General features: G+C 67.0%; 1 protein-coding gene across 6 annotated transcripts; it reads left to right on the top strand.

The window, feature by feature from the left end:
• Positions 1-9,867: 9,867 nt before the first annotated feature.
• IRAK1 (interleukin 1 receptor associated kinase 1) lies at positions 9,868-21,819 on the top strand. Of its 6 annotated transcripts, XM_073321587.1 has the most exons (14): positions 9,889-10,333; positions 12,238-12,405; positions 15,407-15,547; positions 15,663-15,769; positions 16,009-16,200; positions 16,396-16,460; positions 17,516-17,630; positions 17,919-18,034; positions 18,148-18,355; positions 18,619-18,687; positions 18,812-19,048; positions 19,872-20,025; positions 21,041-21,169; positions 21,347-21,489. In XM_073321587.1, exons 1-14 carry the CDS (start codon positions 10,207-10,209, stop codon positions 21,391-21,393), a joined length of 1,875 nt encoding a protein of 624 aa, XP_073177688.1. In that variant the 5' UTR covers positions 9,889-10,206; the 3' UTR covers positions 21,394-21,489. The 6 variants fall into 6 exon arrangements, with proteins under 6 accessions (XP_073177690.1, XP_073177692.1, XP_073177691.1 ...); XM_073321589.1 differs by lacking the exon at positions 21,041-21,169 and having other exon boundaries at positions 9,868-10,333; XM_073321588.1 differs by lacking the exon at positions 19,872-20,025 and having other exon boundaries at positions 9,890-10,333; positions 15,458-15,547; positions 21,347-21,819.
• Positions 21,820-27,874: the final 6,055 nt, after the last annotated feature.

The following is a 27,874-nucleotide window of genomic DNA, read 5'->3' as shown; positions in this document are numbered from 1 at the left end:
CCTGTCATGTGCAAAAAAACGAAGGATTGGTGGTGGAAGGGCGATTTCATTGGGACCCCCCAAGAACAGGAAGCCAAAGGGGGCAGTGCTTGGATGGTATTTTCACCCCATTCTTGTTCCTACATGGCCAGCTCAGCTGTTATATCCCCAAACCCTCCCCAGTGAAGACTCTGGGCGAACCAAACTCCAGAAGCCCCGTTTCCCACCCCCATGCTAGCTTTGCCACTCAGCCCACCCCCACGTGAAATTGCTCCCTGCCATCAGCTGATACCACCTGGAGTTTAACGGGAGACCAAACGGTTGGGCTTGGTTTCTCTTTTCAAGGTGGGGGGACTTGATTTCCTTCTGGTTTTCTGATTTATTTTTAAACGCACCCCCATAACGCCCCAAAGTGTCAGCTTTTTATATACCTACCTGTATATTGCATTATAAATCGGTGGGGATTGAATTGCTTTTCTTTGCTTTGCTTTGCTTTTCTTTTCGTTCCTCTCTTTCTGCTTGTGACTGACAACAGCGACTGAGGGGGATTTTAAAAATTCCCCCCAAAGCACCTGGCTGGGGGGGGGAGCGCAATCTCCCTCTTGCTTCTTTTACAGTATCCCTGCTACTTACTAGCACAGGGTAAGGGACAATAAACAGACCCTTCCAACCTGCCTGGCAGTAGCTTTCTCTGTGACCAGAGCTGTGATCTTAGTGTTTCTGGTTCTCTCTCTAAAGGGACCCCCACCCCAGCTCCAGAGTGGAGGGGCGAAGGGGGCAGCTAATGCTCTAGGGGGTGGGGTGGGTTTTTTGCACTCCTCTGCTTGTGTTTCAACTCCTGAATGTCTCTGATCCTGGCTGGGGGGGTGCCCTTGGAAGCATCCATAGCAATGAGTAGACCGCTCGGATCCTGGCTGCTGTGGGCCGGGAAATCCCATAGTGGCAGAATCGGGACCCCAATGGGTTCAGGATCAGACCCTCCATTGCTCTCTCTCCAACCCTGTGTGCATCTTGGGTGAGCCAAACTGCCCTGCGTGCATCGCTGCTTCCTCTTTGGACGCTCGGTCAACCGTAGAACAGCGCGTCTCCGGCTGGCGTCGAGTGGGCATGACTCTGCCTGCTGGCCACCCGGCCCTTCGCCATCGCAATGGAGCACATGAGCACTTTGAGCAGCCACGTGGCCAACTGGCGTAGACGGGACTGATTCCTTAGGCAGTGCACACATACCCGCTGGGTGACGTAACTGGAGGTCCCTCTGGAGCTAGGAAGACCTGGTCTTTGTGTTCCTCAATATTTCCCCACTGACGGGAGCAGGGTGTTGTGGCCACAATGGCTTGCAAACTGGGGCTATACTTAAAGACCATTCTGGCTCCCGCCCTTTCATTTAAGTTAGCAATAGCCGCTCGGGAAGTAGCAGTTTTGAATTGCTGTTCTTCCAAAAGACGAGTAGCCCGAGCGTAGAAAAGAGAAAAAAAAAAAAGAAAAAAAAAGAAAAAAAAAAAAAAAAAAAAAAAAAAAAAGAAGAGAGATACGCGCTATCTCAGAGTCCCCCCCCCCACTTCCCGCTCCCCAACCCTTGGGCTGGGATTTCACCCTGGATGGGAATAGAGGAGATGCCGTGGGATTCCTCCACCACCCACACGCAATCTGTTGAGTGCAAAAAATTAAATACATTGGTAAACTTCTCGCCCTCCTGAGGGTCAGGGGCCGCATCCTGTTTCCTCTGCTTCCGTCAGACAACATCTTTCCGCTTTCAAGACTCAGTAGTGATTGTCATATGACCAAATATTACCAGGACTGTTAATCAGTATATGCTGAGTGCTTGCCCTTTGTATACAGATGTAAACTCCCCCGTGTATATCCGACTCTTTCTAGCAAGAGGATGTTTTGTTACTTTTTTTGCCTTTTTGGTTTTAAACAAGTTGTTCTTTTATCTTGTTGAAAATTCCAGAGAGAGAGAGACACAGAGAATTGGGATTTTGGTTTACTTTTAGTTTTCCCTGCCTCTGCTAGTCGTTTCTTGGGGGGGGAAACAAAACCCGTGGTGTTTCGAGACTTTATATTTGTGTGTCATTTCTTTTAGTCTTGCCCAGTCGAGTTTAAAAAAAAAAATGAGAGAGAGGAATGTCGGTGAAGTCTCCTGTGTTTCCTGGTTTCCTTTTGCGATGGTCTGCAGGTCTGTGTTGTGAACGTTCCTGGAAAGTAATTGTCCCAAACACACGTTTCCACCATGATGCTTTAAAAAAGAAAATCAGAGAGCCCCTGAGAGCTTCCAATTTAAATATGTTTTGCTCCCACTTGCAACAAAAATCTACACCCTTACTTGCTCTTGAAGTGCAAATGGAGGCCTGCCTAGTTCCCTGAGTTACTTACCATTAGATACTTATCTGCTGCCAAATCTGGACAGTAGACACCTCTTGGATCTAATGGCCAAAGGCAGAACAAGATGGGGTGCCTGGGAGTTGATGCTCGCCACAGGCCAGGTGGGCATGAGGTGCAGACTTTTAACAAGGGAGTCGACCACTCAGACAGACAGGTTACACAGTGTCCAGCACATGCCATATTCAGTCACAGTTGTGTTCCTTTTTCTAATTGTTCTATTTGGGATGGAGGAACTGCCAGGGTGAGTCTCCAGCCTTGGGCAGAGTTCCAGCATCTTCTGGCCATGACACAGACTCATAGATGATTAGGGTTGGAAGGGGCCTCAGGAGGTTCTAGTCCAACCCCCTGCTCATGGCAGGACTAACACCAACTAAATCATCCCAGCCAGGGCTTGGTCCAGCCGGGCCTTAAAAACCTCTAAGGATGAAGATTCCACCACCTCCCTAGGTAACCCATTCCAGGGCTTCACCTCCCTCCTGATGAAATAGTGCTTCCTAATATCCAACCTAGACCTCCCCCACTGCAACTTGAGACCATTGCTCCTTGTTCTGTCATCTGCCATCACTGAGAACAGCCAAGCTCCATCCTCTTTGGAACCCCCTTCAGGTAGTTGAAAGCAGCTATCAAATCCCCCCTCACTCTTCTCTTCCGCAGACTAAACAAGCCCAGTTCCCTCAGCCTCTCCTCATAAGTCGTGTGCCCCAGCCCCCTGATCATTTTCGTTGCCCTTCGCTGGACTCTCCAATTGTCCACATCCTTTCTGTAGTGGGGGCCCCAAAACTGGACACTGTACTCCAGGTGTGGCCTCACCAGTGTTGAATAGAGGGGGACGATCACGTCCCTCGATCTGCTGGCAATGCTCCTACTAATGCAGCCCAGTATGCCATTAGCCTCCTTGGCAACAAAGGCACACCGCTGACTCCTATCCAGCTCCTCTCCACTGTAATCCCCAGGTCCTTTTCTGCAGAACTGCTGCCTAGCCAATCGGTCCGCAGCCTGTAGCCATGCATGGGATTCTTCCGTCCTAAGTGCAGGACTCTGCACTTGTCCTTGTTGAACCTCATCAGGTTTCTTTTAGACCAATGCTCCAATTTGTCTAGGTCACTCTGGACCCTATCCCTACCCTCCAGCGTATCTACCTCTCCCCCCAACTTAGTGTCATCTGTGAACTTGCTGAGGGTGCAATCCACACCATCCTCCAGATCATTAATGAAGATGTTGAACAAAACCGGCCCGAGGACCGACCCTTGGGGCACTCTGCTTGACACCAGCTGCCAACTAGACATTGAACTGTTGATCACTACCCGTTGAGCCCGACGATCTAGCCAGCTTTCTATGTAGGATTTGAAACCAAGCAATGATTACATCTTTAACAAATCCCACGTCAAAGTGAAGACCTGGAATAAAAACAATTACCATTACAGAGAGCCAGTCAGCTATAAAACCTATGGCCCCCCGGTAGCATTTCCATTGCTCTGTCAAGAAAGCAATGCCGATTGACGTCTGCTGGGGAATCTGGGCTCATTGACCCAATGGAGCTGCACCAAGGCTGATCAGAACCCCAACCTGGGAGGATCAAGCCAACAGCCCCTTAAATAATTTGCCAGACAGTTGACAAAGCTGGTTGTATCATTCATTTTGTGGGTGTCTTGTTGATAGATTCCCAGGCCAGAACCTCCCTGAATGAATTCCTGTTTGAATGAGAGCATGGGTTGGTTTGACAGCAGGTGGCAAGAGAGAAACCTGGGGTTATTTAAAAAACCAGGAACATTGTGAAGCTGCTACCAATGGCTGGGGCAAACCCTTTGGCAACATGGACTAACTTTTGAGTGGACAGCACCCCCAAATTTGGCTGAGAAACGAAGGGGGAAAAGCCAACAGCCCCTGGTTTAATTTTAACTCCATCTTAAAGTGAATCCTAGAAGCTTTAATCTCTCCCATCCCCGCAATGCAAAGGTTGGTTTACACACAAGAAGAAATTGTAAAAAAAAAAAAAGAATAAAAACATGGATTTTGCTATCAGAGTTCTGGGAGAATTTGTAACTTTTCAAGGATTCAAATGAAAGACGACTCCAGAAGGTGGAGCTACACCCCGTTCCGATTACCTGCGCTCGGTCATGGCCACGCTACACAAGCTTGATGCTGGGTCGGATGGATCCCAGACCTGTGCCATTTTCAAGGGTCTATTTTAAAGTAAATGACTTCTGATCTTATCAGGTGAACTAACAAGGAAAGGTGACTCTCTTCCACAGTTGGCATCTTCATGGGCATAGCTAGGGGTGGACTTGGTCCCATGGCAAAGGAATCCGATGGATCCTGGATCTGAATCCCATAATGGCAATAAAAAAGGATCCGGTGAGATTCCCAACTCATATCCCGTCACCGAGGGGAAACCTGGCTCGTTACATGAGCACCGGCCAAAACAGTTTTGTTAGCAACATACTGGAATTGAATTAATGCTAAATAGCAGCTGATTGGGGCACAGCTAGGGAATTTGACTCAAGAAGATGTCTTAAATCTTAAGCATCAGATTATTAATTCCAGGCAGAAGGGGGAGCCTCTTGGCTGATCTGAAGAGGTGTTTTGCTTGAGGATTGGTTTGGAAGTAACCTATTATTTCTTCCTTTTTAAAAATCTATTTTGTTCCAAACCCATCCTAATCGTATATATTACATATCTATATTTTCAATTCTCTGCATCTGTTGGTTGCATATTTGGGACAATTGCTTTACAAAAAGACCCCAAAGTAGATTGTTTTCCTGAAATAAATCTTGGACACATTGTTCTTTTCTAGTTTTTTGTGTACAGCCAAAACGTCTGAAAGCACTGACTCTATTTAAAACGAGAGATTTAAAAAAAGAAAAAAAAAGCAATTTATTAAAGGAAAAATTTGTATCATTTCAGTTAAAAAAAAGCGAAAACAACAAAATCCATCTGAATGTACATGTATATGTTTCAAAGAAGTCCACACAGATTAATCATTGTACCTTATTTATTATATAAAAGAGTTTGCCTTATAAATTTACAAGAAAAACAAAAAACCCTACAAATGTCTATTCTTTTTGAGTGTCTTTGTGTTGTTTAAGCCTTGGCAACTGGAAAGCAGCCGCCACAACGCTCTGCACGGACTTTTGGTTTTCAGACTCAAACTCTTTATCCATGTAAACCCAAGGCAGAGATCTTTTTGATTTTCAAAATCTCTCTCTTTATCGATGTAAAATCAGGTCCAAACTCAACTCAAGTACTCAGCATACGTTATCTCAGTGCTATAGTTTGCATCTCCTTGTTGGTAAGTACTGTACTCTGTGCTAGAATTGATCTATAAATCTGTGTCAATTTAACCCAAGGTTTGTTTGAGCTCGTTCATTATACAGGCAAGTCTGTCCCCCGTCCTCGGTGCAGGGATGCAGATCGCTTGGGGATGGAGCAGCGTAGCAGACGGGGTGACTGGGCCTTCCTGATTGCTTCTCTAACGACATGACGGCTCCGAGGGAACTGGCCCCCAGTGACCCCTTCTGAGGATGGAGGGCAAACTGGAGTCTCAGCTGAACAGGCCGTGGAGGGTGCGTCTACACTGCACCTGGGACTGAACCGCTCAGCCCATGTCGACAGACTCATGCTAGCTCGGGTCAAGCTAGCGGGGCCCAAAGAGCAGAATGGGGCTTGAGCTGAGCTAGCACGAGTCTGGCTTCCTGAGCTGGGAGGCTCCCCCAGCTGCAGTGTAGACGTACCCTGAGTGCTCTTCCTACAGTGAGATTTGGATCTCAGCTCCCCCGGGGCCATACCACAGTCACCCCTGATTGCAGAGGGGCAGGGCTGGATTCTGATCTCAGCTACCCTGGGTCAATCCAGAGTCACCCCTGATTGCAGTGGGGTCAGAGAATGAAGAATCAGGGGCCCACGGGGGGCAGCATGAATGAATCAACCTAGGCTGCCAGTCGGTCCCAGTCCCAGCAGCTGGCGAGAGGGCTTTGTTGAATCCGGAGTACCAATGTAGGAACTGTGAAGGGCTGTAGGACTACCCCTAGAACCCAGGAGTCCGGGCTCCCTGCCCCCCAACCCACTCCCCTCCCAGAGCCAGAGGGAAAACCCAGGAATCCTGGCTCCTAGTCTCTCTTGCTCCAACCCACCGGACCTTGCTCCCCTCCCAGAGCCAGAGAGAGAACCCAGGTGTCCTGGCTCCCAGCCCTCCCTGCTCTGACCCATTAGACCCCACTCCCCTCCCAGAGCTGGGGAGAGAGACTGGAACTAGGAATGGGACCCAGGTATCCGGGATGGCAGCAAAACCTGGGGATCCATGCAGCCAAGGCATCCTTCCGGCCATGTGTCATTGTGACATCATAATGGCCTGCTGACATCACGGTTTTGTGGGGCGAACTAATAGAGGGGGATGGGCCACGCCCCCTTCCCATAAATCCTCCTCCACGGCTCTCAGCCTCCCTCCCCACAGCTACTGTCTCCAAACCCCCCCATCACCCTGCCCCATTGCTCCCCACAGACCCCACCCCAAACCGCCCTCCCCATAACCAGCTTCTCCCTGTAATCCCCCTGCCCTGCCTCCTCCCCCAATCCCTCCCCACAGACCCCGCCCCAAACCCCCCCATAGCCCTGCCCCATAGCCCTGCCCCATTCCTCCCCACAACCAGCTTCTCCCTACAGTCCCCCTGCCCTGCCTCCTCCCCCCATCCCTCCCCACAGACCCTGCCCCAAACCCCCCTCCTCACAGACACTGCCCCATAGCCCTGCCCCATTCCTCCCCACAACCAGCTTCTCCCTGTAATCCCCCTGCCCCCTCCCCCATCCCTCCCCACAGACCCCGCCCCAAACCCCCCTCCTCACAGACACTGCCCCATAGCCCTGCCCCATTCCTCCCCACATCCAGCTTCTCCCTGTAATCCCCCTGCCCTGCCTCCTCCCCCAATCCCTCCCCACAGACCCTGCCCCAAACCCCCCTCCTCACAGACACTGCCCCATAGCCCTGCCCCATTCCTCCCCACATCCAGCTTCTCCCTACAGTCCCCCTGCCCTGCCTCCTCCCCCCATCCCTCCCCACAGACCCCGCCCCAAACCCCCCTCCTCACAGACACTGCCCCATAGCCCTGCCCCATTCCTCCCCACAACCAGCTTCTCCCTGTAATCCCCCTGCCCTGCCTCCTCCCCCAATCCCTCCCCACAGACCCTGCCCCAAACCCCCCTCCTCACAGACACTGCCCCATAGCCCTGCCCCATTCCTCCCCACATCCAGCTTCTCCCTACAGTCCCCCTGCCCTGCCTCCTCCCCCATCCCTCCCCACAGACCCTGCCCCAAACCCCCCTCCTCACAGACACTGCCCCATAGCCCTGCCCCATTCCTCCCCACATCCAGCTTCTCCCTACAGTCCCCCTGCCCTGCCTCCTCCCCCCATCCCTCCCCACAGACCCTGCCCCAAACCCCCCCATAGCCCTGCCCCATTCCTCCCCACAACCAGCTTCTCCCTACAGTCCCCCTGCCCTGCCTCCTCCCCCAACCCTCCCCACAGACCCCGCCCCAAACCCCCCTCCTCACAGACACTGCCCCATAGCCCTGCCCCATTCCTCCCCACAACCAGCTTCTCCCTGTAATCCCCCTGCCCTGCCTCCTCCCCCAATCCCTCCCCACAGACCCTGCCCCAAACCCCCCTCCTCACAGACACTGCCCCATAGCCCTGCCCCGTTCCTCCCCACATCCAGCTTCTCCCTGTAATCCCCCTGCCCTGCCTCCTCCCCCAATCCCTCCCCACAGACCCTGCCCCAAACCCCCCTCCTCACAGACACTGCCCCATAGCCCTGCCCCGTTCCTCCCCACAACCAGCTTCTCCCTACAGTCCCCCTGCCCTGCCTCCTCCCCCATCCCTCCCCACAGACCCTGCCCCAAACCCCCCTCCTCACAGACACTGCCCCATAGCCCTGCCCCATTCCTCCCCACATCCAGCTTCTCCCTACAGTCCCCCTGCCCTGCCTCCTCCCCCATCCCTCCCCACAGACCCCGCCCCAAACCCCCCTCCTCACAGACACTGCCCCATAGCCCTGCCCCATTCCTCCCCACAACCAGCTTCTCCCTGTAATCCCCCTGCCCTGCCTCCTCCCCCCATCCCTCCCCACAGACCCCGCCCCAAACCCCCCTCCTCACAGACACTGCCCCATAGCCCTGCCCCGTTCCTCCCCACAACCAGCTTCTCCCTGTAATCCCCCTGGCCTGCCTCCTCCCCCATCCCTCCCCACAGACCCTGCCCCAAACCCCCCTCCTCACAGACACTGCCCCATAGCCCTGCCCCATTCCTCCCCACAACCAGCTTCTCCCTGTAATCCCCCTGCCCTGCCTCCTCCCCCAATCCCTCCCCACAGACCCTGCCCCAAACCCCCCTCCTCACAGACACTGCCCCATAGCCCTGCCCCATTCCTCCCCACATCCAGCTTCTCCCTACAGTCCCCCTGCCCTGCCTCCTCCCCCAACCCTCCCCACAGACCCCGCCCCAAACCCCCCTCCTCACAGACACTGCCCCATAGCCCTGCCCCGTTCCTCCCCACAACCAGCTTCTCCCTGTAATCCCCCTGCCCTGCCTCCTCCCCCAATCCCTCCCCACAGACCCTGCCCCAAACCCCCCTCCTCACAGACACTGCCCCATAGCCCTGCCCCATTCCTCCCCACATCCAGCTTCTCCCTACAGTCCCCCTGCCCTGCCTCCTCCCCCCATCCCTCCCCACAGACCCTGCCCCAAACCCCCCCATAGCCCTGCCCCATTCCTCCCCACAACCAGCTTCTCCCTACAGTCCCCCTGCCCTGCCTCCTCCCCCAACCCTCCCCACAGACCCCGCCCCAAACCCCCCTCCTCACAGACACTGCCCCATAGCCCTGCCCCGTTCCTCCCCACATCCAGCTTCTCCCTGTAATCCCCCTGCCCTGCCTCCTCCCCCAATCCCTCCCCACAGACCCTGCCCCAAACCCCCCTCCTCACAGACACTGCCCCATAGCCCTGCCCCGTTCCTCCCCACATCCAGCTTCTCCCTACAGTCCCCCTGCCCTGCCTCCTCCCCCATCCCTCCCCACAGACCCTGCCCCAAACCCCCCTCCTCACAGACACTGCCCCATAGCCCTGCCCCATTCCTCCCCACATCCAGCTTCTCCCTACAGTCCCCCTGCCCTGCCTCCTCCCCCATCCCTCCCCACAGACCCCGCCCCAAACCCCCCTCCTCACAGACACTGCCCCATAGCCCTGCCCCATTCCTCCCCACAACCAGCTTCTCCCTGTAATCCCCCTGCCCTGCCTCCTCCCCCAATCCCTCCCCACAGACCCTGCCCCAAACCCCCCTCCTCACAGACACTGCCCCATAGCCCTGCCCCGTTCCTCCCCACAACCAGCTTCTCCCTACAGTCCCGCAGCTCTGCCTCCTCCCCCAACCCTCCCCCAAACACCACCCCACCTCTGCCCACGGCCCCGCCCCAACCCCTCCTATTACTCCGCCCCCGCTTGTAGCCCCTCCCCTTTCATAGCCCGTCCCCGGAGCGCTTTTTGCAGAGCCACGGACTCATGCCACACTCAAGATGGCGGAGCCACACACGCTCAGCTGGTTGTACGTAGTGGGGAAGCAGCCACACTCAAAATGGCGACGTGCGACCAACCCTGCACACCCAATATGGCGGCGCCACCATCAACGCAATGGGCCTGGATGGAGACTCCGCCGCACTCAACATGTCGGCAAATCGCTCTTTGCGTAGAATTTGCCACTCCCAAGATGGCGTAGAGAAGCGGCCGGTCCCCGCTGAACGCATGCGCAATCGGCCGTTAAACGTTCTGTCTTAAAGGGGAAGTGCCCGGCGACTGGGGCATGGCCGGGACCGGCTCCGGCTCCGGCTCCGGCTGCGGCTGCTTCCTCTACGAGCTCCCGGCCTGGCTGGTCTGCGGCCTCTGCCGCCTGATGGACGCGCTGGACCGGGCGGACTGGGAGCGCTTCGGTACGGGGGCCCTGGGGTGCCCCTGAGGGGGAGGGGCTGGGGTACCCTGGCGGGGGAGGGGGGTCCTGGGGTGTGCTGGGGGCCCGGGATGGGGGGCCCTGGCCCGCACTGGGGGGCATCGACGGAGGGAATGGGGGGGCGGGCCGCACTGGAGGGGAGGGGGCACCGAGGGAGGGACCGGGGGGGGCTGGGCCGCACTGGGGGGCATCGACGGAGGGAATGGGGGGGTGGGCCGCACTGGAGGGGAGGGGGCACCGAGGGAGGGACGGGGGGGCTGGGCCGCACTGGGGGCAGCGACGGAGGAAATGGGGGGGTGGGCCGCACTGGGGAGGAGGGGGCACCGAGGGAGGGACCGGGGGGGGGCTGGGCCGCACTGGGGGAGAGGGGGCACCGAGGGAGGGACCGGGGGGGGGGCTGGGCCGCACTGGGGGGGGAGGGGGCACCGAGGGAGGGACCGGGGGGGTGCTGGGCCGCACTGGAGGGGAGGGGGCACCGAGGGAGGGACGGGGGGGCTGGGCCGCACTGGGGGCAGCGACGAGGAAATGGGGGGGTGGGCCGCACTGGGGAGGAGGGGGCACCGAGGAGGGACCGGGTGGGGCTGGGCCGCACTGGAGGGGAGGGGGCACCGAGGGAGGGACCGGGGGGGGCTGGGCCACACTGGGGGGCATCGACGGAGGGAATGGGGGGGTGGGCCGCATTGGGGGGGAGGGGGCACCGAGGGAGGGACCGGGGGGGGGGCTGGGCCGCACTGGAGGGGAGGGAGCACCGAGGGAGGGACCGGGGGGGGCTGGGCCGCACTGGAGGGGAGGGGGCACCGACGGAGGGACGGGGGGGCTGGGCCACACTGGAGGGGAGGGGGGGACCGAGAGAGGGAATGGGGGGGCTGGGCCGCACTGGGGGGGAAAGGGGGCACCGAGGGAGGGACCGGGGGGGGGCTGGGCCGCACTGGGGGCATCGACGGAGGGAATGGGGGGGTGGGCCGCATGGGGGGGAGGGGGCACCGAGGGAGGGACGGGGGGGGCTCGGCCGCACTGGGGGGCAGCGACGGAGGAAATGGGGGGGTGGGCCGCACTGGGGAGGAGGGGGCACCGAGGGAGGAACCGGGGGGGGGCTGGGCCGCACTGGAGGGGAGGGGGCACCGAGGGAGGGAATGGGGGGGGCTGGGCCGCACTGGGGGGGAGGGGGCACCGAGGGAGGGACCGGGGGGGGGGCTGGGCCGCACTGGGGGGCAGCTACGGTGGAAATGGGGGGGTGGGCCGCACTGGGGAGGAGGGGGCACCGAGGGAGGGACCGGGGGGGGGCTGGGCCACACTGGAGGGGAGGGGGCACCGAGAGAGGGAATGGGGGGGGCTGGGCCGCACTGGAGGGGAGGGGGGACCGAGAGAGGGAATGGGGGGGCTGGGCCGCACTGGGGGGGAGGGGGCACCGAGGGAGGGACCGGGGGGGCTGGGCCGCACTGGGGGGCATCGACGGAGGGAATGGGGGGGTGGGCCGCATTGGGGGGGAGGGGGCACCGAGGGAGGGACCGGGGGGGGCTGGGCCGCACTGGAGGGAGGGGGCACCGAGGGAGGGACCGGGGGGGGGGCTGGGCCGCACTGGAGGGGAGGGGGGCACCGACGGAGGGACGGGGGGGGCTGGGCCGCACTGGAGGGGAGGGGGGACCGAGAGAGGGAATGGGGGGGCTGGGCCGCACTGGGGGGGAAGGGGGGACCGAGGGAGGGACCCGGGGAGGGGCTGGGCCACACTGGGGGGAAAGGGGGGACCGAGGGAGGGACCCGGGGAGGGGCTGGGCCGCACTGGGCGGGAGGGGGGACCGAGAGAGGGAATGGGGGGGGCTGGGCCGCACTGGGGGGAAAGGGGGGACCGGGGGGGCTGGGCCGCTGACACCTGCCCCCTCCCCGCAGCCTCGCGGATCGCGCGGGACCAGGTCGAGCTGCGTCTGTGCGAGGGGACGGACGGACGGACCCAGCGGCTGCTCTGGGCCTGGACGAACCGAAACGCCCGGGTCGGGGAGCTGCTGGCGCTGCTGGACGAGCTGGAGCTGTACCGGGCTCGCGACCTGCTGGCCAGCTGTGAGCGCCCCACGGCCCCCGTCAGCCCGGCCCTGCCCCCCGGTGCCCCTCGCTCCCGACCCGCAGCCCCCTGCCCCCACGGCCGCCCCACGGCCCCCGTCAGCCCGGCCCTGCCCCCCGGTGCCCCTCGCTCCCGACCCGCAGCCCCCTGCCCCCACGGCCGCCCCACGGCCCCCGTCAGCCCGGCCCTACGCGCTATCTCAGAGTGACCCGCAGCCCCCTGCCCCCACGGCCGGCCCCCACGGCCCCCGTCAGCCCGGCCCTGCCCCCCGGTGCCCCTCGCTCCCGACCCGCAGCCCCCTGCCCCCACGGCCCCCGTCAGCCCGGCCCTGCCCCCGGTGCCCCTCGCTCCCGACCCGCAGCCCCCTGCCCCCACGGCCGCCCCACGGCCCCCGTCAGCCCAGCCCTGCCCCCCGGTGCCCCTCGCTCCCGACCCGCAGCCCCCTGCCCCCACGGCCCCCGTCAGCCCGGCCCTGCCCCCCGGTGCCCCTCGCTCCCGACCCGCAGCCCCCTGCCCCCACGGCCGCCCCACGGCCCCCGTCAGCCCGGCCCTGCCCCCGGTGCCCCTCGCTCCCGACCCGCAGCCCCCTGCCCCCACGGCCGCCCCACGGCCCCCGTCAGCCCGGCCCTGCCCCCCCGGTGCCCCTCGCTCCCGACCCGCAGCCCCCTGCCCCCACGGCCGCCCCACGGCCCCCGTCAGCCCGGCCCTGCCCCCCGGTGCCCCTCGCTCCCGACCCGCAGCCCCCTGCCCCCACGGCCGCCCCACGGCCCCCCGTCAGCCCGGCCCTGCCCCCCGGTGCCCCTCGCTCCCGACCCGCAGCCCCCTGCCCCCACGGCCGCCCCACGGCCCCCGTCAGCCCGGCCCTGCCCCCCGGTGCCCCTCGCTCCCGACCCGCAGCCCCCTGCCCCCACGGCCGCCCCACGGCCCCCGTCAGCCCGGCCCTGCCCCCCGGTGCCCCTCGCTCCCCGACCCGCAGCCCCCCTGCCCCCACGGCCGCCCCACGGCCCCGGCCCCTGCCCCCCGGTGCCCCTCGCTCCCGACCCGCAGCCCCCTGCCCCCACGGCCGCCCCACGGCCCCCGTCAGCCCGGCCCTGCCCCCCGGTGCCCCTCGCTCCCGACCCGCAGCCCCCTGCCCCCACGGCCCCCGTCAGCCCGGCCCTGCCCCCCCGGTGCCCCTCGCTCCCGACCCGCAGCCCCCTGCCCCCACGGCCGCCCCACGGCCCCCGTCAGCCCAGCCCTGCCCCCCGGTGCCCCTCGCTCCCGACCCGCAGCCCCCTGCCCCCACGGCCCCCGTCAGCCCGGCCCTGCCCCCCGGTGCCCCTCGCTCCCGACCCGCAGCCCCCTGCCCCCACGGCCGCCCCACGGCCCCCGTCAGCCCGGCCCTGCCCCCCGGTGCCCCTCGCTCCCGACCCGCAGCCCCCTGCCCCCACGGCCCCCGTCAGCCCGGCCCTGCCCCCCCGGTGCCCCTCGCTCCCGACCCGCAGCCCCCTGCCCCCACGGCCCCCGTCAGCCCGGCCCTGCCCCCCGGTGCCCCTCGCTCCCGACCCGCAGCCCCCTGCCCCCACGGCCCCCGTCAGCCCGGCCCTGCCCCCCGGTGCCCCTCGCTCCCGACCCGCAGCCCCCTGCCCCCACGGCCGCCCCACGGCCCCCGTCAGCCCGGCCCTGCCCCCCGGTGCCCCTCGCTCCCGACCCGCAGCCCCCTGCCCCCACGGCCGCCCCACGGCCCCCGTCAGCCCGGCCCTGCCCCCCGGTGCCCCTCGCTCCCGACCCGCAGCCCCCTGCCCCCACGGCCCCCGTCAGCCCGGCCCTGCCCCCCGGTGCCCCTCGCTCCCGACCCGCAGCCCCCTGCCCCCACGGCCGCCCCACGGCCCCCGTCAGCCCGGCCCTGCCCCGCCCCCCGGTGCCCCTCGCTCCCGACCCGCAGCCCCCTGCCCCCACGGCCGCCCCACGGCCCCCGTCAGCCCGGCCCTGCCCCCCGGTGCCCCTCGCTCCCGACCCGCAGCCCCCTGCCCCCACGGCCGCCCCACGGCCCCCGTCAGCCCGGCCCTGCCCCCCGGTGCCCCTCGCTCCCGACCCGCAGCCCCCTGCCCCCACGGCCGCCCCACGGCCCCCGTCAGCCCGGCCCTGCCCCCCGGTGTCCCTCGCTCCCGACCCGCAGCCCCCTGCCCCCACGGCCGCCCCACGGCCCCCGTCAGCCCGGCCCTGCCCCCCGGTGCCCCTCGCTCCCGACCCGCAGCCCCCTGCCCCCACGGCCCCCGTCAGCCCGGCCCTGCCCCCCCAGTGCCTCTCACTCCCGACCCGCAGCCCCCTGCCCCCGTCAGCCCGGCCCTGCCCCCCCGGTGCCCCTCGCTCCCGACCCGCAGCCCCCTGCCCCCACGGCCCCCGTCAGCCCGGCCCTGCCTCCCGGTGCCCCTCGCTCCCGACCCGCAGCCCCCTGCCCCCTCGGCCGCCCCACGGCCCCCGTCAGCCCGGCCCTGCCCCCCTGGTGCCCCTCGCTCCCGACCCGCAGCCCCCTGCCCCCACGGCCCCCGTCAGCCTGGCCCTGCCCCCCCGGTGCCCCTCGCTCCCGACCCGCAGCCCCCTGCCCCCATGGCCCCCGTCAGCCCAGCCCTGCCCCCCTGGTGCCCCTCGCTCGCAGCCCCCTGCCCCCACGGCCGCCCCACGGCCCCCGTCAGCCAGGCCCTGCCAGCCCAGCCCTGCCCCCCCAGCTCTGCCAGTGCCCCTCACTTCTGACCCGCAGCCCCCTGCCCCCACGGCCGCCCCACGGCCCCCGTCAGCCAGGCCCTGCCAGCCCAGCCCTGCCCCCCCAGCTCTGCCAGTGCCCCTCGCTTCCGACCCGCAGCCCCTTCTAGCCCGGCCCTGGCCTCAGGGTGGTGGGATCCCAGGGTCCCTATGAAGGGTGGGGGCATGTGGGGGGCGGAGTTTAGGGCTGACGGATTAGTGGAGTCAGGTTCCTTTGTGCATGGCTGCCATCTTTAACCCCCCCGTTTTGTTTCCCAGGGCAGCCTCCCTCCGAGCCCCCTGTCCTGAGACCCCCGTTTCTTCCCTCAGCTCCTCCAGCCCCCCACCCCCCCACCGGTGACAGCAGAGCTTGGACCGTTACCTGGGACCCCCCCAAACCACCCCCGCAGCCCCCGCCAGGTAACTCCACCCCCCTCCCCCTGGGGGTGGGGAATTGAATCTTGGGGGGTGGAGCTCTCCCCATTCCCCTTCCCCTGCTAACAGACTCCCTGTTTCTGCCCCCCCCACCCCCCAGAGCCCTCCTGCCCGTCGCTGCCTCTGCCTGGCCCCCCACCCAGCAGCCTGCTCAGCACCAGGACCCAGGGTCCCGGCCCTCCACCCGCAGCCCCCCCTGCCGACCAGGTACCGAGATGGGAAGGTGGGGGGTGCTTGGAGGGAGGAGCCCTGAGTAGGGGGGCAAGGATGGATAACGGGGGAGAGCCCTGGGTGGCAGGAGTTGTGGGGGGTGTCTTGCCCATGGTGGCAGGGGGGCGGAGGGGTCTGATTGGGTCCAACCCAGAATCCGTAGCACTCTGGGGTCTCTGTTGCTTGCGGGGGGCCCGGAGCTGCCCCTGTGTGTGTCTCTCTCTCTCCCCCTGCAGGGGGTGGAGTCTCTGGGCCCTGCCCCCCTGGTGCTGGGCCCTGCCCCCCAGCCCTTTGCCTGGCCCCTGGCGGAGCTGGTGCAGGCCACGGACGGCTTCGCGGAGCGGCATAAGGTCGGGGAAGGCGGGTTCGGCTGCGTGTACCGGGCCCGGCTGCGCAACACCGACTACGCGGTCAAGCGGCTGAAGGAGGTATTGGGGGACACGGGGGCCCCTACCCAGCATCCTTTGCATTCCTCCTGTCCACTGATCTACCCACAATCCTTTGAGCCCCCACTCGCACTGGGCCCACCCCAGAATCCTTTACTCTGCCCCCTTCCCTTCCCTGTGTCCCCTGGGGTTGTGGGGCTGGTGACCTGACTCTCATTTAACCCCCCATTTCTCCAGGACCTGGAGCTAGATTGGAGCAGCATCCGGAGCAGCTTTCTCACCGAGGTGGAGAAACTGTCACGGTGAGGGGGGGCCGTGGGTCGGGAGTGAGGGGGCGCCGGCCGGGCCCGGGGCCGTGGGTCGGGAGTGAGGGGGCGCCGGCCGGGCCCGGGGCCGTGGGTCGGGAGTGAGGGGGCGCCGGCCGGGCCCGGGGCCGTGGGTCGGGAGTGAGGGGGTGCCGGCCGGGCCCGGGGCTGCTCCCCCGAAGCCGGGCAGGACTCTGGGGACCCTCCCCTCTCGGCGCCGACTGTCCCCAGGGCAAGACGCTGCCCCAGCTTCCACCGTCCTGGGTCCGGCCCCGGAGCCTCCGCTGCCCCACCGGGCACTTCCTACAGCGCGTCCCCCGGGGCGGGGTCCTGGGGGGGCCAGAGGGCCCTGCCCCCCAGACGGGACTCTCGGGCAGCGTGGGAACGCGGCGTAGAACAGAGCTCGGCAGCACAGAAATCGGTGACTTTCAGCCAAGCCCATCTTGGGGGGGGAGGGAGCCCAGAGCCGGGGGGGAGGGAGCCCAGAGCCGGGGCTCTGGTCCCCGTTGCCCCCTCCCCCGCACCCCAAGCCAGCCGAGACCGACTCCTTCCAGCTGCCGGGCCCCTGCCCTGCCCGGTGCTCGTCCCTAACAGATTCCCCTTCCCCCTCACGCGAGGAAATCCCCACCTCGTCACAGGGAGTGAGGGGCGCCGGCCATGGGGGCGGGGGGCTACGGGGCGGGAGCAAGGGGGCGGGCAGGGTCGGGAGCGAGGGGCTCCGGCCGGGTGGGTTGGGAGCGAGGGGCTATGGGGCGGGAGCGAGGGGGCGGGCGGGGCCGGGCCGGTCAGGAGTGAGGGGCGCCGGGCGGGCGGGGCTGGGGGCTATGGGTGGGAGCGAGGGGGCTGGCGGGGCCGGGAGTGAGGGGCACCGGCCGGGCGGGGCTGGGGGCTACGGGGCGGGAGCGAGGGGCGCCGGCCGTGGGGGCGGGGGGCTATGGGCGGGAGCGAGGGGCTCCAGTGGGACCAGCGCCCTGGGACCTACCCAGAATGCTTTGCACTCACCCTGGCCCCAGGAATTTGGGGTGACCCTCCCCACTAACTCCCGCCCCCAGGTTCCGGCACCCCAACATCGTGGAGTTCGGGGGGTTCTGCGCCGAGCGGGACCATTTCTGCCTCGTCTACGTTTTCATGCCCAATGGGTCCCTGGAGGATCGGCTGAGTGGCCAGGTAACCCCCACCCCTGGGAGCCACCCCCCCAGCTGCAAGCAAAGGGCGGGGGCCGGGGCCGGGGAGGAGCGGGCTGTGCTGGGCCCCCCGGGCAGGAGTCTCCAGGTGGGTCGTTCGGCTCCCAGCCCCCCCGGGGCTCAGGCTGCCTGGGCTCCAGGACCCCCCAGTCCCATTCCCTGGGGACACAGCCTTGGGCCCCCTCCTCCCTCGCCCTAAGGGAAGCAGGACATGGCCCCTCCCCCCAGCGTGAGGGGCCCCTCCCCCATTCACCCCCCTCTGCTCCCCCAGGGCGGGCGCCCCCCCCTGACATGGGCCCAGCGGCTGGAGGTGCTGGTGGGGACAGCGCGAGCCGTCCAGTTCCTGCACCACGACACACCCAGCCTGATCCACGGGGACATCAAGAGGTGAGGGGGTTCGTGGGGGGCGCGGGGTGGGGGCCCGGGGAGCGGGGCTTGGGGAGGAGGGCAGCAGGGGGCGTTGCGGGGGCCATGTCTCACCCCATGTCTCCTCCCCCCAGCTCGAATATCCTGCTGGACCAGGTGCTGCGCCCCCGGCTGGGCGACTTCGGGCTGGCGCGGGCCGGGCAGGGCCGGGTGGGGAGCGGGGGGCTCAGCGCCAGCCTGGGCCGGACCCACACGGTGCGGGGCACCCTGGCCTACCTGCCCCCCGAGTACGTGCAGAGCGGGGCCCTGTCCCCCGCTATCGACACCTATAGCTACGGTGTGGTGAGTACCAGCCCCCGCGTGCTCCCCTGCCTGAGGCCCCTCCACTAGACCCCCCCAACCTCAGGGGGTCAGACTCCCCTTTTTTCTTGCCTGGGGGGTCAGGTATCCGGGGGGGAGGAAACGGAGCAGGAGTTCCCGGACCCCTCCCCCTAAGAGCTCAGACTAACCCGACCTGGGTCTCCCATGAGGGATGGGGGGGGATCTTCCCGCCACCCCCCCAACCTCCCATGCTGGAGCCTTCAGCAACCCCCTCGGCCCCCTAGGTGCTGCTGGAAACGCTGACGGGGAGACGGGCCCTGGAGACAGACGGACGCGGACGGACAAAGTTCCTGGTGAGAGACGCTGACCCCCCCCCCCCCCCCGCATGCCCCTCACCCCCGACCTCCCACCCCCAGCTGCCCCGGGCTGCCCCCCAGCCCTGCTGGTGCCCCTCACCCCCAACCCCCCACCCCACAGAAGGATCTGGTCGCAGAGGAGGAGGAGGCTGAGGTGGGCGAGGGTCCCGGGCGATCGCAGCGGGCGGTGACGGGCCCAGACCAGGACGCTCGGGCGACTCGGGTCGGCACCAGGATCTTCCGGAGCCACGTGGACTCGCGGGTCGGGCCGTGTCCGGAGGGGCTGGGCCCTGCGCTGGGCCGGCTGGCGACCCTCTGCCTCCAGAAACGCAGCAAACGGCGCCCGCCCATGGCCCAGGTACCGGATGCCTGGGTTCTCTCCAGCTCTGGCAGGGGAGCGGGGTCTGGGGGGGGTTAGAGCAGGGGGAGCTGGGAGCCCGGATGCCTGGGTTCTCTCCGGCTCTGGCAGGGGAGCGGGGTCGGGGGGGGGGGGGGGGTTAGAGCAGGGGGAGCTGGGAGCCCGGATGCCTGGGTTCTCTCCGGCTCTGGCAGGGGAGCGGGGTCGGGGGGGGGGGGGGTTAGAGTAGGGGGATCTGGGAGCCAGGATGCCTGGGTTCTCTCCGGCTCTGGCAGGGGAGCGGGGTCTGGGGGGGGTTAGAGCAGGGGGAGCTGGGATCCCGGATGCCTGGGTTCTCTCCGGCTCTGGCAGGGGAGCGGGGTCGGGGGGGGGGTTAGAGCAGGGGGGGCTGGGAGCCCGGATGCCTGGGTTCTCTCCGGCTCTGGCAGGGGAGCGGGGTCGGGGGGGGGGGGGGTTAGAGTAGGGGGATCTGGGAGCCAGGATGCCTGGGTTCTCTCCGGCTCTGGCAGGGGAGCGGGGTCTGGGGGGGGTTAGAGCAGGGGGAGCTGGGAGCCCGGATGCCTGGGTTCTCTCCGGCTCTGGCAGGGGAGCGGGGTCGGGGGGGGGGGGGGTTAGAGCAGGGGGGGCTGGGAGCCCGGATGCCTGGGTTCTCTCCGGCTCTGGCAGGGGAGCGGGGTCTGGCAGGTTAGAGCAGGGGGGGCTGGGAGCCCGGATGCCTGGGTTCTCTCCGGCTCTGGCAGGGGAGCCGGGTCTGGCAGGTTAGAGCAGGGGGGGCTGGGAGCCCGGACTCCTGGGTTCTCTCCGGCTCTGCCTGTCCCCCTAGGTGTATGAGGACCTAGAGCAGCTACAGAAGTCGCTGCCCTGGGATCCCCCCTCGATCCCCCAGGGGGACTCGCTCCCCAGGGCCCCAGAGCTGCCCCCCAACCAGCCTGTGGAGAGCGACGAGAGCCTGTCGGAGGAGGGGGGCAGCTGGTTGGGTGAGTCCTGTCCTTGTGGGGTGACTTCTGACCCCACTGTCCTCCCCAAAGTGCCCTTTGACCCCTGTCCCAGACCTCTGGGGTCTGCTCTCGCTGGGGGCCCCCTGGGACTGCAACCTTGAGCCCCCAGCAGCCTGGCTCTGCTGTGGGCCCCTCGGGGTGTCCCCTCCTCTGGGCTCCGGGGCCCCCACCCAGTGGAAAAGGGACCCTGGTGGCTCCGGTTGTGGCTCCATGCGCCCCCCGGGGGCAGCCAGCAGGCGCCTGCAGCCCTGAGGTGCTTGGCGGCCAGGGAGGCTCCCTGCGCTGCCTCCCCCCCCCAGCGCCGGCTCCACAGTTCCCATTGGCTGGGAACCGCGACCAATGGGAGCTGCGGGCACGAGGGCAGCACAGAGCCGCGGTAAGCGCTGCTGGAACCCCGAACCCCTCATCCCTGGCTGGAGCCCTCCCCCTCCACACCCCAAACCCCAGCCGAGAGCCCCCTCCTGGAGCCTGCAACCCCCCAACCCCCCAGCCCCTTGAGGGAGGGAGGGGGAGGGGCCTCCGAGGCACCCCGCCCGCCCAATCGGCAGGAGTCACCAGGGTCACACTGCACATCTGACCCCAGCTGGGCCTGTCTTGGTCCCCAGGGGCTCCAGCTCCTCCCCCACCGGAACTGGTCGCCAGACCCTTGCCCCCCTGGCCAGAAGCGGCTGCTCCTGAGCTGGGGGTCCTCCTGGGCACCAGTCTCTGGGTCCCCTGTCTCCAGGCCAGTATCTGGGGTCCTGGCTGCCAGGTGAGGTCACACCTAGTCCCCTGCAGCAACAAACGCCCCTCCCACTCCCTCATTGCACATGGGGAAACTGAGGCACACAGTGTTCTCCGCTGCCCCCATGTTTGCTCCTGCTGGACCCTGGCCCGGGTGACCTTTGACTCCAGCTGAGATGGCCCTTTACCCCATGCTTGCTGTAACCTCTGACCCCTCAGTCTGGTGACTTTTGACCCAGGCAGGGTGCCTTGACCCCTGCTCTCTCTGCAGGTGTTGCCCCGTCCCTGCACCCCCAGATTCACATCAACCCGGCCCGGCAGCGCATCATGGAGCGGCTGGCGCTGTACCAGCAGGGGGCGCTGGACAGCCTGGGGGTGCTGGCCTCCGAGCTCCCGGCAGGTAACCCCACTCCTCCCAGCAGCCCCTGGGCGTGGGGGGGGGGCTGACATAAAACTCCCCCCTCTAGCTCCTTTCTCCCGAGGGTGGTTCTTTCCGTGCCTGGGAGGCCCGGGGTGGGGGTGGGGGTGGGGTCTCTGTCCCCCGCAATGGCTCTGACCCCTCTCCCCTCCCCTGCAGGCTCGGCCCCCCGCCTGCCCGAGGAGAGTGATGATTTTGAGCCCTGAGAAGGATGGACAGATATGGAAGGATGAAGTTCTCAGCGATGCGGGGGCAAGCCCCACCCCGAAACGCACCTCCAGGCTGCTAGAACCCCCCCTCGATCCAGGGACCCAGGCGTCCGGGGAGGTGACTTTGAATGGAGGGGCAGACGCTCCCCTCCCCTCCCCTCCAGCGGGCATGGGGCCCAGGCAGCCAAGAAGGCGCCTTTGAAGTGCAGGGGAGGTGGCACCTTGGTACTCAGGGGCTCGTGCCCACCCCCCCCCCCACGCGGCTCCCCCTTGCTCCATGGGACCCAGGTGTCTGGGGCGCAAAGATAACCCACAAGCTCCCACCTGCGAAGGTTCACGTTTCCTGGAGCCCCACGGCTTGCTTCCTGGGGGTGGGGGTCACAGAGCCGTCACTGGAAAAATAAAACATTTTATATATTTTTAGTCTGTGCCGGGGGGGCCATTTATAGGGGGACCCCTCACCCGCTGCTGGCTACCTATCTGCTGGGGTGCAGCCTGTCTAGGCAGCCCCCTTGTGCCCGGCCAGAGCATCCACTACTAAGCCCCAGGACCTGCTCCCAGCACAGCATCCCCTTCAGTAAGCCACGGGCAGAAATCTGCCACGCCCATCTCTTTATTCCGCTTGGACGCCGTCCCCAGCCGGCGGGGGAGGATGCCCGCTGTCCTGGCCCCAGGGGCAGGGCGGGCAGGGACTGCAGGGGCAGGGCGGGCCGGGGCCTTGGGCCCCTTCCCAGGCGCGGGGGAATTGCAGCCCGTCACACCCCTTGGACCAGAAGTGGCCCCTGGGTCTCCGGAACGGGGCAGCCAGGCACCTCCCAGCTGCAGGCGGCGAAACCGGCTGCTGTGGTCCAGGCCGAGCCCACGTCCCCTGGCACCGCCACACCTGCCACGTGGGCCGCCAGGGCCACCTCAAAGCCAGGTGTGTGGGCCACCGCCAGCCCGTAGCGCAGCAGCGCGGCCCCCAGGGCCAGCGCCCCGCGGCCGGGCTGCCAGCCCCACGCCAGGCGAAGACGGGAGGTGTGACCCACTGGCCCAGCACAGCCGCCCGCAGGTGCTGGGTCCAGAGCCGGGCCCGCGGCCGGGCTGCCAGCCCCACGCCAGGCGAAGACGGGAGGTGTGACCCACTGGCCCAGCACAGCCGCCCGCAGGTGCTGGGTCCAGAGCCGGGCCCACGGCCAGGGCCAGCAGGGCAAAGCCGGCCGGCAGCAGCGGCGGTGCCCGTGGCCAGCCCAGCACCACGTGGCCCAGGTTCACCAGCGAGTTGCAGGGCACGGCCAGGGCGGGGGGCGGCCAGGGCGGGGGGCAGCCAGGGCACGGGGGGCTCTGCGTAGTGCCCGTACCCCACCTCCACAGCCACCCTGTCCAGCCACGGGTGGCCATCACGGCCAGGCCCAGAGCGCGGGCCCCGACCACGTGCAGGAGCGCCGCACGGTCCCCGGGCCCCATGGCCGGGCCTGGCGTACCCCAGCCGCCTCCACGGCACCACCCCACGGCCTCGGCCACGCAGCGCAGCCATGGGCTGAGCCACTGTCCCCTCCCCCGGCTGCCTTAACCACTGCTGTGCCAAACCTCGGAGTAGGCCTGGCGCCCCTCCCTCCCGACCCGCAGCCCCTGCTAGCCCAGCCCTGCCCTGCCCCACGGCCCTGCCAGTGCCCCTCCCTCCCGACCCGCAGCTCCTGCTAGCCCAGCCCTGCCCTGCCCCACGGCCCTGCCAGTGCCCCTCACTCCCGACCCGCAGCCCCTGCTAGCCCAGCCCTGCCCCACGGCCCCGCCGGTGCCCCTCACTCTCGACCCGCAGCCCCTGCTAGCCCAGCCCTGCCCTGCCCCACGGCCCTGTCAGTGCCCCTCACTCCTGACCCGCAGCCCCTGCTAGCCCAGCCCTGCCCCACAGCCTCACTGGTGCCCCTCACTCTCGACCCGCAGCCCCTGCTAGCCCAGCCCTGCCCCACGGCCCCGCTGGTGCCCCTCACTCTCGACCCGCAGCCCCTGCTAGCCCAGTCCTGCCCTGCCCCACGGCCCTGCCGGTGCCCCTCACTCCTGACCCGCAGCCCCTGCTAGCCCAGCCCTGCCCCACGGCCCCGCTGGTGCCCCTCGCTCCCGACCCGCAGCCCCTGCTAGCCCAGCCCTGCCCCACGGCCCCGCTGGTGCCCCTCGCTCCTGACCCACAGCTCCTGCTAGCCCAGCCCTGCCCTGCCCCACGGCCCTGGCGGTGCCCCTCACTCTCGACCCGCAGCCCCTGCTAGCCCAGCCTTGCCCCATGGCCCCGCCGGTGCCCCTCGTTCCCTACCCACAGCTCCTGCTAGCCCAGCCCTGCCCTGCCCCACGGCCCTGCCGGTGCCCCTCACTCCTGACCCGCAGCCCCTGCTAGCCCAGCCCTGCCCCACGGCCCCGCTGGTGCCCCTCGCTCCCGACCCGCAGCCCCTGCTAGCCCAGCCCTGCCCCACGGCCCTGCCAGTGCCCCTCACTCCTGACCCGCAGCCCCTGCTAGCCCAGCCCTGCCCCACGGCCCCGCTGGTGCCCCTCGCTCCTGACCCACAGCTCCTGCTAGCCCAGTCCTGCCCTGCCCCACGGCCCTGGCGGTGCCCCTCACTCTCGACCCGCAGCCCCTGCTAGCCCAGCCTTGCCCCACGGCCCCGCCGGTGCCCCTCGTTCCCTACCCACAGCTCCTGCTAGCCCAGCCCTGCCCTGCCCCACGGCCCTGCCGGTGCCCCTCACTCCTGACCCGCAGCCCCTGCTAGCCCAGCCCTGCCCCACGGCCCCGCTGGTGCCCCTCGCTCCCGACCCACAGCTCCTGCTAGCCCAGCCCTGCCCTGCCCCACGGCCCTGGCGGTGCCCCTCACTCTCGACCCGCAGCCCCGGCTAGCCCAGCCCTGCCCCACGGCCCTGTCAGTGCCTCTCCCTCCCGACCCGCAGCCCCTGCTAGCCAGCCCTGCCCCACGGCCCTGCAGGTGCCCCTCACTCCTGACCTCAGTCCCTGCTAACCCGGCCCTGCCTGCCCCCTTGGGTGACCAGACAGCAAATGTGAAAAATCGGCAGAGGGGGTGGGGGGTAATAGGAGCCTGCATAGGAAAAAGACCCAAATGTCGTGGTATCTGGTCACCCAGCTTGTCATGGTTTCCAGAAAGCCCCTGTGCTGGGATTCTGGGGTGATGGGGGGGGGCTCTCCTTGCAAAGAACTGCTGGCTTGTTACTCTGGGGCACAGCTGAGCCCCCCTGCCCCCTGGGGGTGACCAGCCATGCCTGACCCTTCACTGATGGCTTTGGAGGGGTGTGTGGGTCAGTGGTGCTGGTGGGGCTGGCACAGTCGGGGGGAGGGGCGTGTGGGTCAGTGGAGCTCGCGGGGCCGGCGCTGGCATAGGGGCATATGTGGGTCAGCCATGTGGGCGGGCCTACGCCGGGGTGGAGGGGCATGTGGGTCAGTGATGCGGGCGGGGTGGTGGGGCCGGTGCTGGGAAGGTCCCTCTGCGGACACAGCTCCCCAACTCGGACCCATGGACACTGACCTGGGGACCCCTGACCCCTCGCTCCAGCCAGGACCAGCCCCCTGCAACCCCCTCTCTGGGCCTGAGCCCCCATCCCACTCATGGTGATGGCCGGGGTTGGGGGGCATCTGTACCCCCCTCCTCCCATGCTTTACCTCCCCATTATTTGCCCCCCTACGCCCTCCCAATCCCTCCTGTTGTCCCTGAGCTTGCATGGTCCACGTCTCTGGTTGGGGGCTGGTTTCTGCCTGGTGCCAGGGCGCCCCAGCCCAGAGGGCCCCAACCCACGGTGGGGCCTGGAGCGCGGCTGGGGCAACCTGCTCGGGCTGCTTGGCTAAGACGTCCAGCCAGCTGTACTTCCCCACCCATCCCGTGCTGCCATCTTGGCGCTGAGGTGGGCTTGGCGTGGGCCCGGTGGCCATCTTGGCGCTCAGGCACAGTGTTGCCAACCCCAAATGTCCAAAAATAACGACAGAGCTCCCCAAAAGTCATGGCATTCTGTAAAAACAATAGACCCGGTGGTCTTCTGAGTCGACATCTGTTCTCCGAGCATTTTGGGCACCTTGGGAAGCATTCACCACCCCCACGGAGAACGACGGCTGAACTCACCACAGATCCATGTGATTCCAGGAGCAGGGGCTTTAAGGAGAACAATCCTTGTCATATGGCTCACAACACAACCATGAAAGTTAGCCACACTGGAGGCGGGCTCGGCGGGGGCCGTCTCGGCCCTGGGGCAGGGGGCCCGACGGGGGCCGTCTCAGCCCTGGCCCGGGGGCTCGGCAGGCGCCGCCTCGGGCCTGGGGTTCGGCGGGGGGCTTGGCCGTGGGGCGGGGGCGTCTCGGGCGGGGGGTGCAGGGCTCGGCGGGGGCGTCTCGGCTGTGGGGCAGGGGGTGCGGGGCTCGGCGGGGCTGTCTCGGCTGTGGGGTGGGGGGCTTGGCGGGGGCTGGCCGTGGGGCGGGGGGCTTGGCCGTGGAGCGCGTTCTGAGGTGAAGGGGGAGGGAAAGTGGGTGGCTGTGGGGTGGGGGGCTCGGCGGGGTCAGTATCTGGCCATGGGGCTCGGCCGTGGGGCTCGGCTGGGGCATCTCGGCCGTGGGGCGGGGGGCTCGGCTGTGGGTCTCAGCCATGGAGCAGGAGGCTCGGCAGGGGCAGTCTCGGGACGTGGGGCGGGGGGCTCGGCCGTGGGGCGCGTTCTGAGGGGAAGGACAAGGGAAAGTGGGGGGCTGTGGGGTGGGGGGCTCGGCGGGGGGCTCGGGCCGTGGGGCGCATTCTGAGGGGAAGGACGAGGGAAAGTGGGTGGCTGTGGGGCGGGGGGCTTGGCGGGAGGATCGGGCCGTGGGGCGCAGGGCTCAGCCCTGGGGTGCGTTTTGAGGTGAAGGGGGAGGGAAAGTGTGTGTCTGTGGGGCGGGGGGCTCGGCGAGGGGCTCAGGCCGTAGGGCACGTTCTGAGGGGAAGGACGAGGGATAGTGGGTAGCTGTGGGGCGGGGGGCTCGGTGAGGGGCTCGGGCCGTGGGGTGCGTTCTGAGGCGAAGGGGGAGGGAAAGTGGATGGCTGTGGGGCGGGGGGCTTGGCGGGGGGCTCGGGCCGTGGGGCGCGTTCTGAGGGAAGGACGAGGGAAAGTGGGTAGCTGTGGGGCAGGGGGCTCGGCGGGGCGCTCGGGCCGTGGGGCGCGTTCTGAGGGGAAGGGGGAGGGATAGTGGGTAGCTGTGGGGCAGGGGGCTCGGCGGGGGGCTCGGGCCGTGGCCGTGGGGCGCGTTCTGAGGGGAAGGACGAGGGATAGTGGGTAGCTGTGGGGCAGGGGGCTCGGCGGGGGGCTCGGGCCGTGCCCGTGGGGCGCGTTCTGAGGGAAAAGGGGAGGGAAAGTGGGTGGCTGTGGGGCGGGGGGCTCGGGCCGTGGGGCGCGTTCTGAGGCGAAGGGGGAGGGAAAGTGGGTGGCTGTGGGGCGGGGGGCTTGGCGGGGGGCTCGGGCCGTGGGGCGCGTTCTGAGGGAAGGACGAGGGAAAGTGGGTAGCTGTGGGGCAGGGGGCTCGGCGGGGGGCTCGGGCCGTGGGGCGCGTTCTGAGGGGAAGGGGGAGGGATAGTGGGTAGCTGTGGGGCAGGGGGCTCGGCGGGGGGCTCGGGCCGTGGGGCGCGTTCTGAGGGGAAGGAGGAGGGATAGTGGGTAGCTGTGGGGCAGGGGGCACGGCAGGGGGCTCGGGCCGTGGGGCGCGTTCTGAGGGGAAGGATGAGGGATAGTGGGTAGCTGTGGGGCAGGGGGCTCGGGCCGTGGGGCGCGTTCTGAGGGGAAGGGGGAGGGATAGTGGGTAGCTGTGGGGCGGAGGGCTCGGCGGGGGGCTCGGGCCGTGGGGCGTGTTCTGAGGGGAAGGGGGAGGGATAGTGGGTAGCTGTGGGGCAGGGGGCTCGGCGGGGGGCTCGGGCCGTGGGGCGCGTTCTGAGGGGAAGGGGGAGGGATAGTGGGCAGCTGTGGGGCAGGGGGCTCGGGCCATGGGGCGCGTTCTGAGGGGAAGGGGGAGGGATAGTGGGTAGCTGTGGGGCAGGGGGCTCGGCGGGGGGTTCGGGCCGTGCCCGTGGGGCGCGTTCTGAGGGGAAGGGGGAGGGATAGTGGGTAGCTGTGGGGCAGGGGGCTCAGCGGGGGGCTCGGGCCGTGGGGCGCGTTCTGAGGGGAAGGGGGAGGGATAGTGGGTAGCTGTGGGGCAGGGGGCTTGGCGGGGGGCTCGGGCCGTGGGGCGCGTTCTGAGGGGAAGGGGGAGGGAAAGTGGGTAGCTGTGGGGCAGGGGGCTCGGCGAGGGGCTCGGGCCGTGGGGCGCGTTCTGAGGGGAAGGGGGAGGGATAGTGGGTAGCTGTGGGGCGGAGGGCTCGGCGGGGGGCTCGGGCCATGGGGCGCGTTCTGAGGGGAAGGGGGAGGGAAAGTGGGTAGCTGTGGGGCAGGGGGCTCGGCGGGGGGCTCGGGCCGTGGCCGTGGGGCGCGTTCTGAGGGGAAGGGGGAGGGATAGTGG

Source organism: Lepidochelys kempii, chromosome 23 (genome assembly GCF_965140265.1).
Source record: "Lepidochelys kempii isolate rLepKem1 chromosome 23, rLepKem1.hap2, whole genome shotgun sequence".
NCBI classification, from domain to species: Eukaryota; Metazoa; Chordata; order Testudines; family Cheloniidae; genus Lepidochelys; species Lepidochelys kempii.
This window is presented reverse-complemented; position numbering and strand designations above follow the sequence as displayed.

Excerpts from the sequence above, each read along its gene's own strand:
- IRAK1 (XM_073321586.1), top strand. The coding sequence starts at position 10,207 with ATGGCCGGGACCGGCTCCGGCTCCGGCTCCGGCTGCGGCTGCTTCCTC. Across the intron at positions 16,201-16,395 it reads CGGTCAAGCGGCTGAAGGAG|GACCTGGAGCTAGATTGGAG; the intron begins GTATTGGGGGAC and ends CCATTTCTCCAG. Across the intron at positions 16,461-17,515 it reads GAGGTGGAGAAACTGTCACG|GTTCCGGCACCCCAACATCG; the intron begins GTGAGGGGGGGC and ends TCCCGCCCCCAG.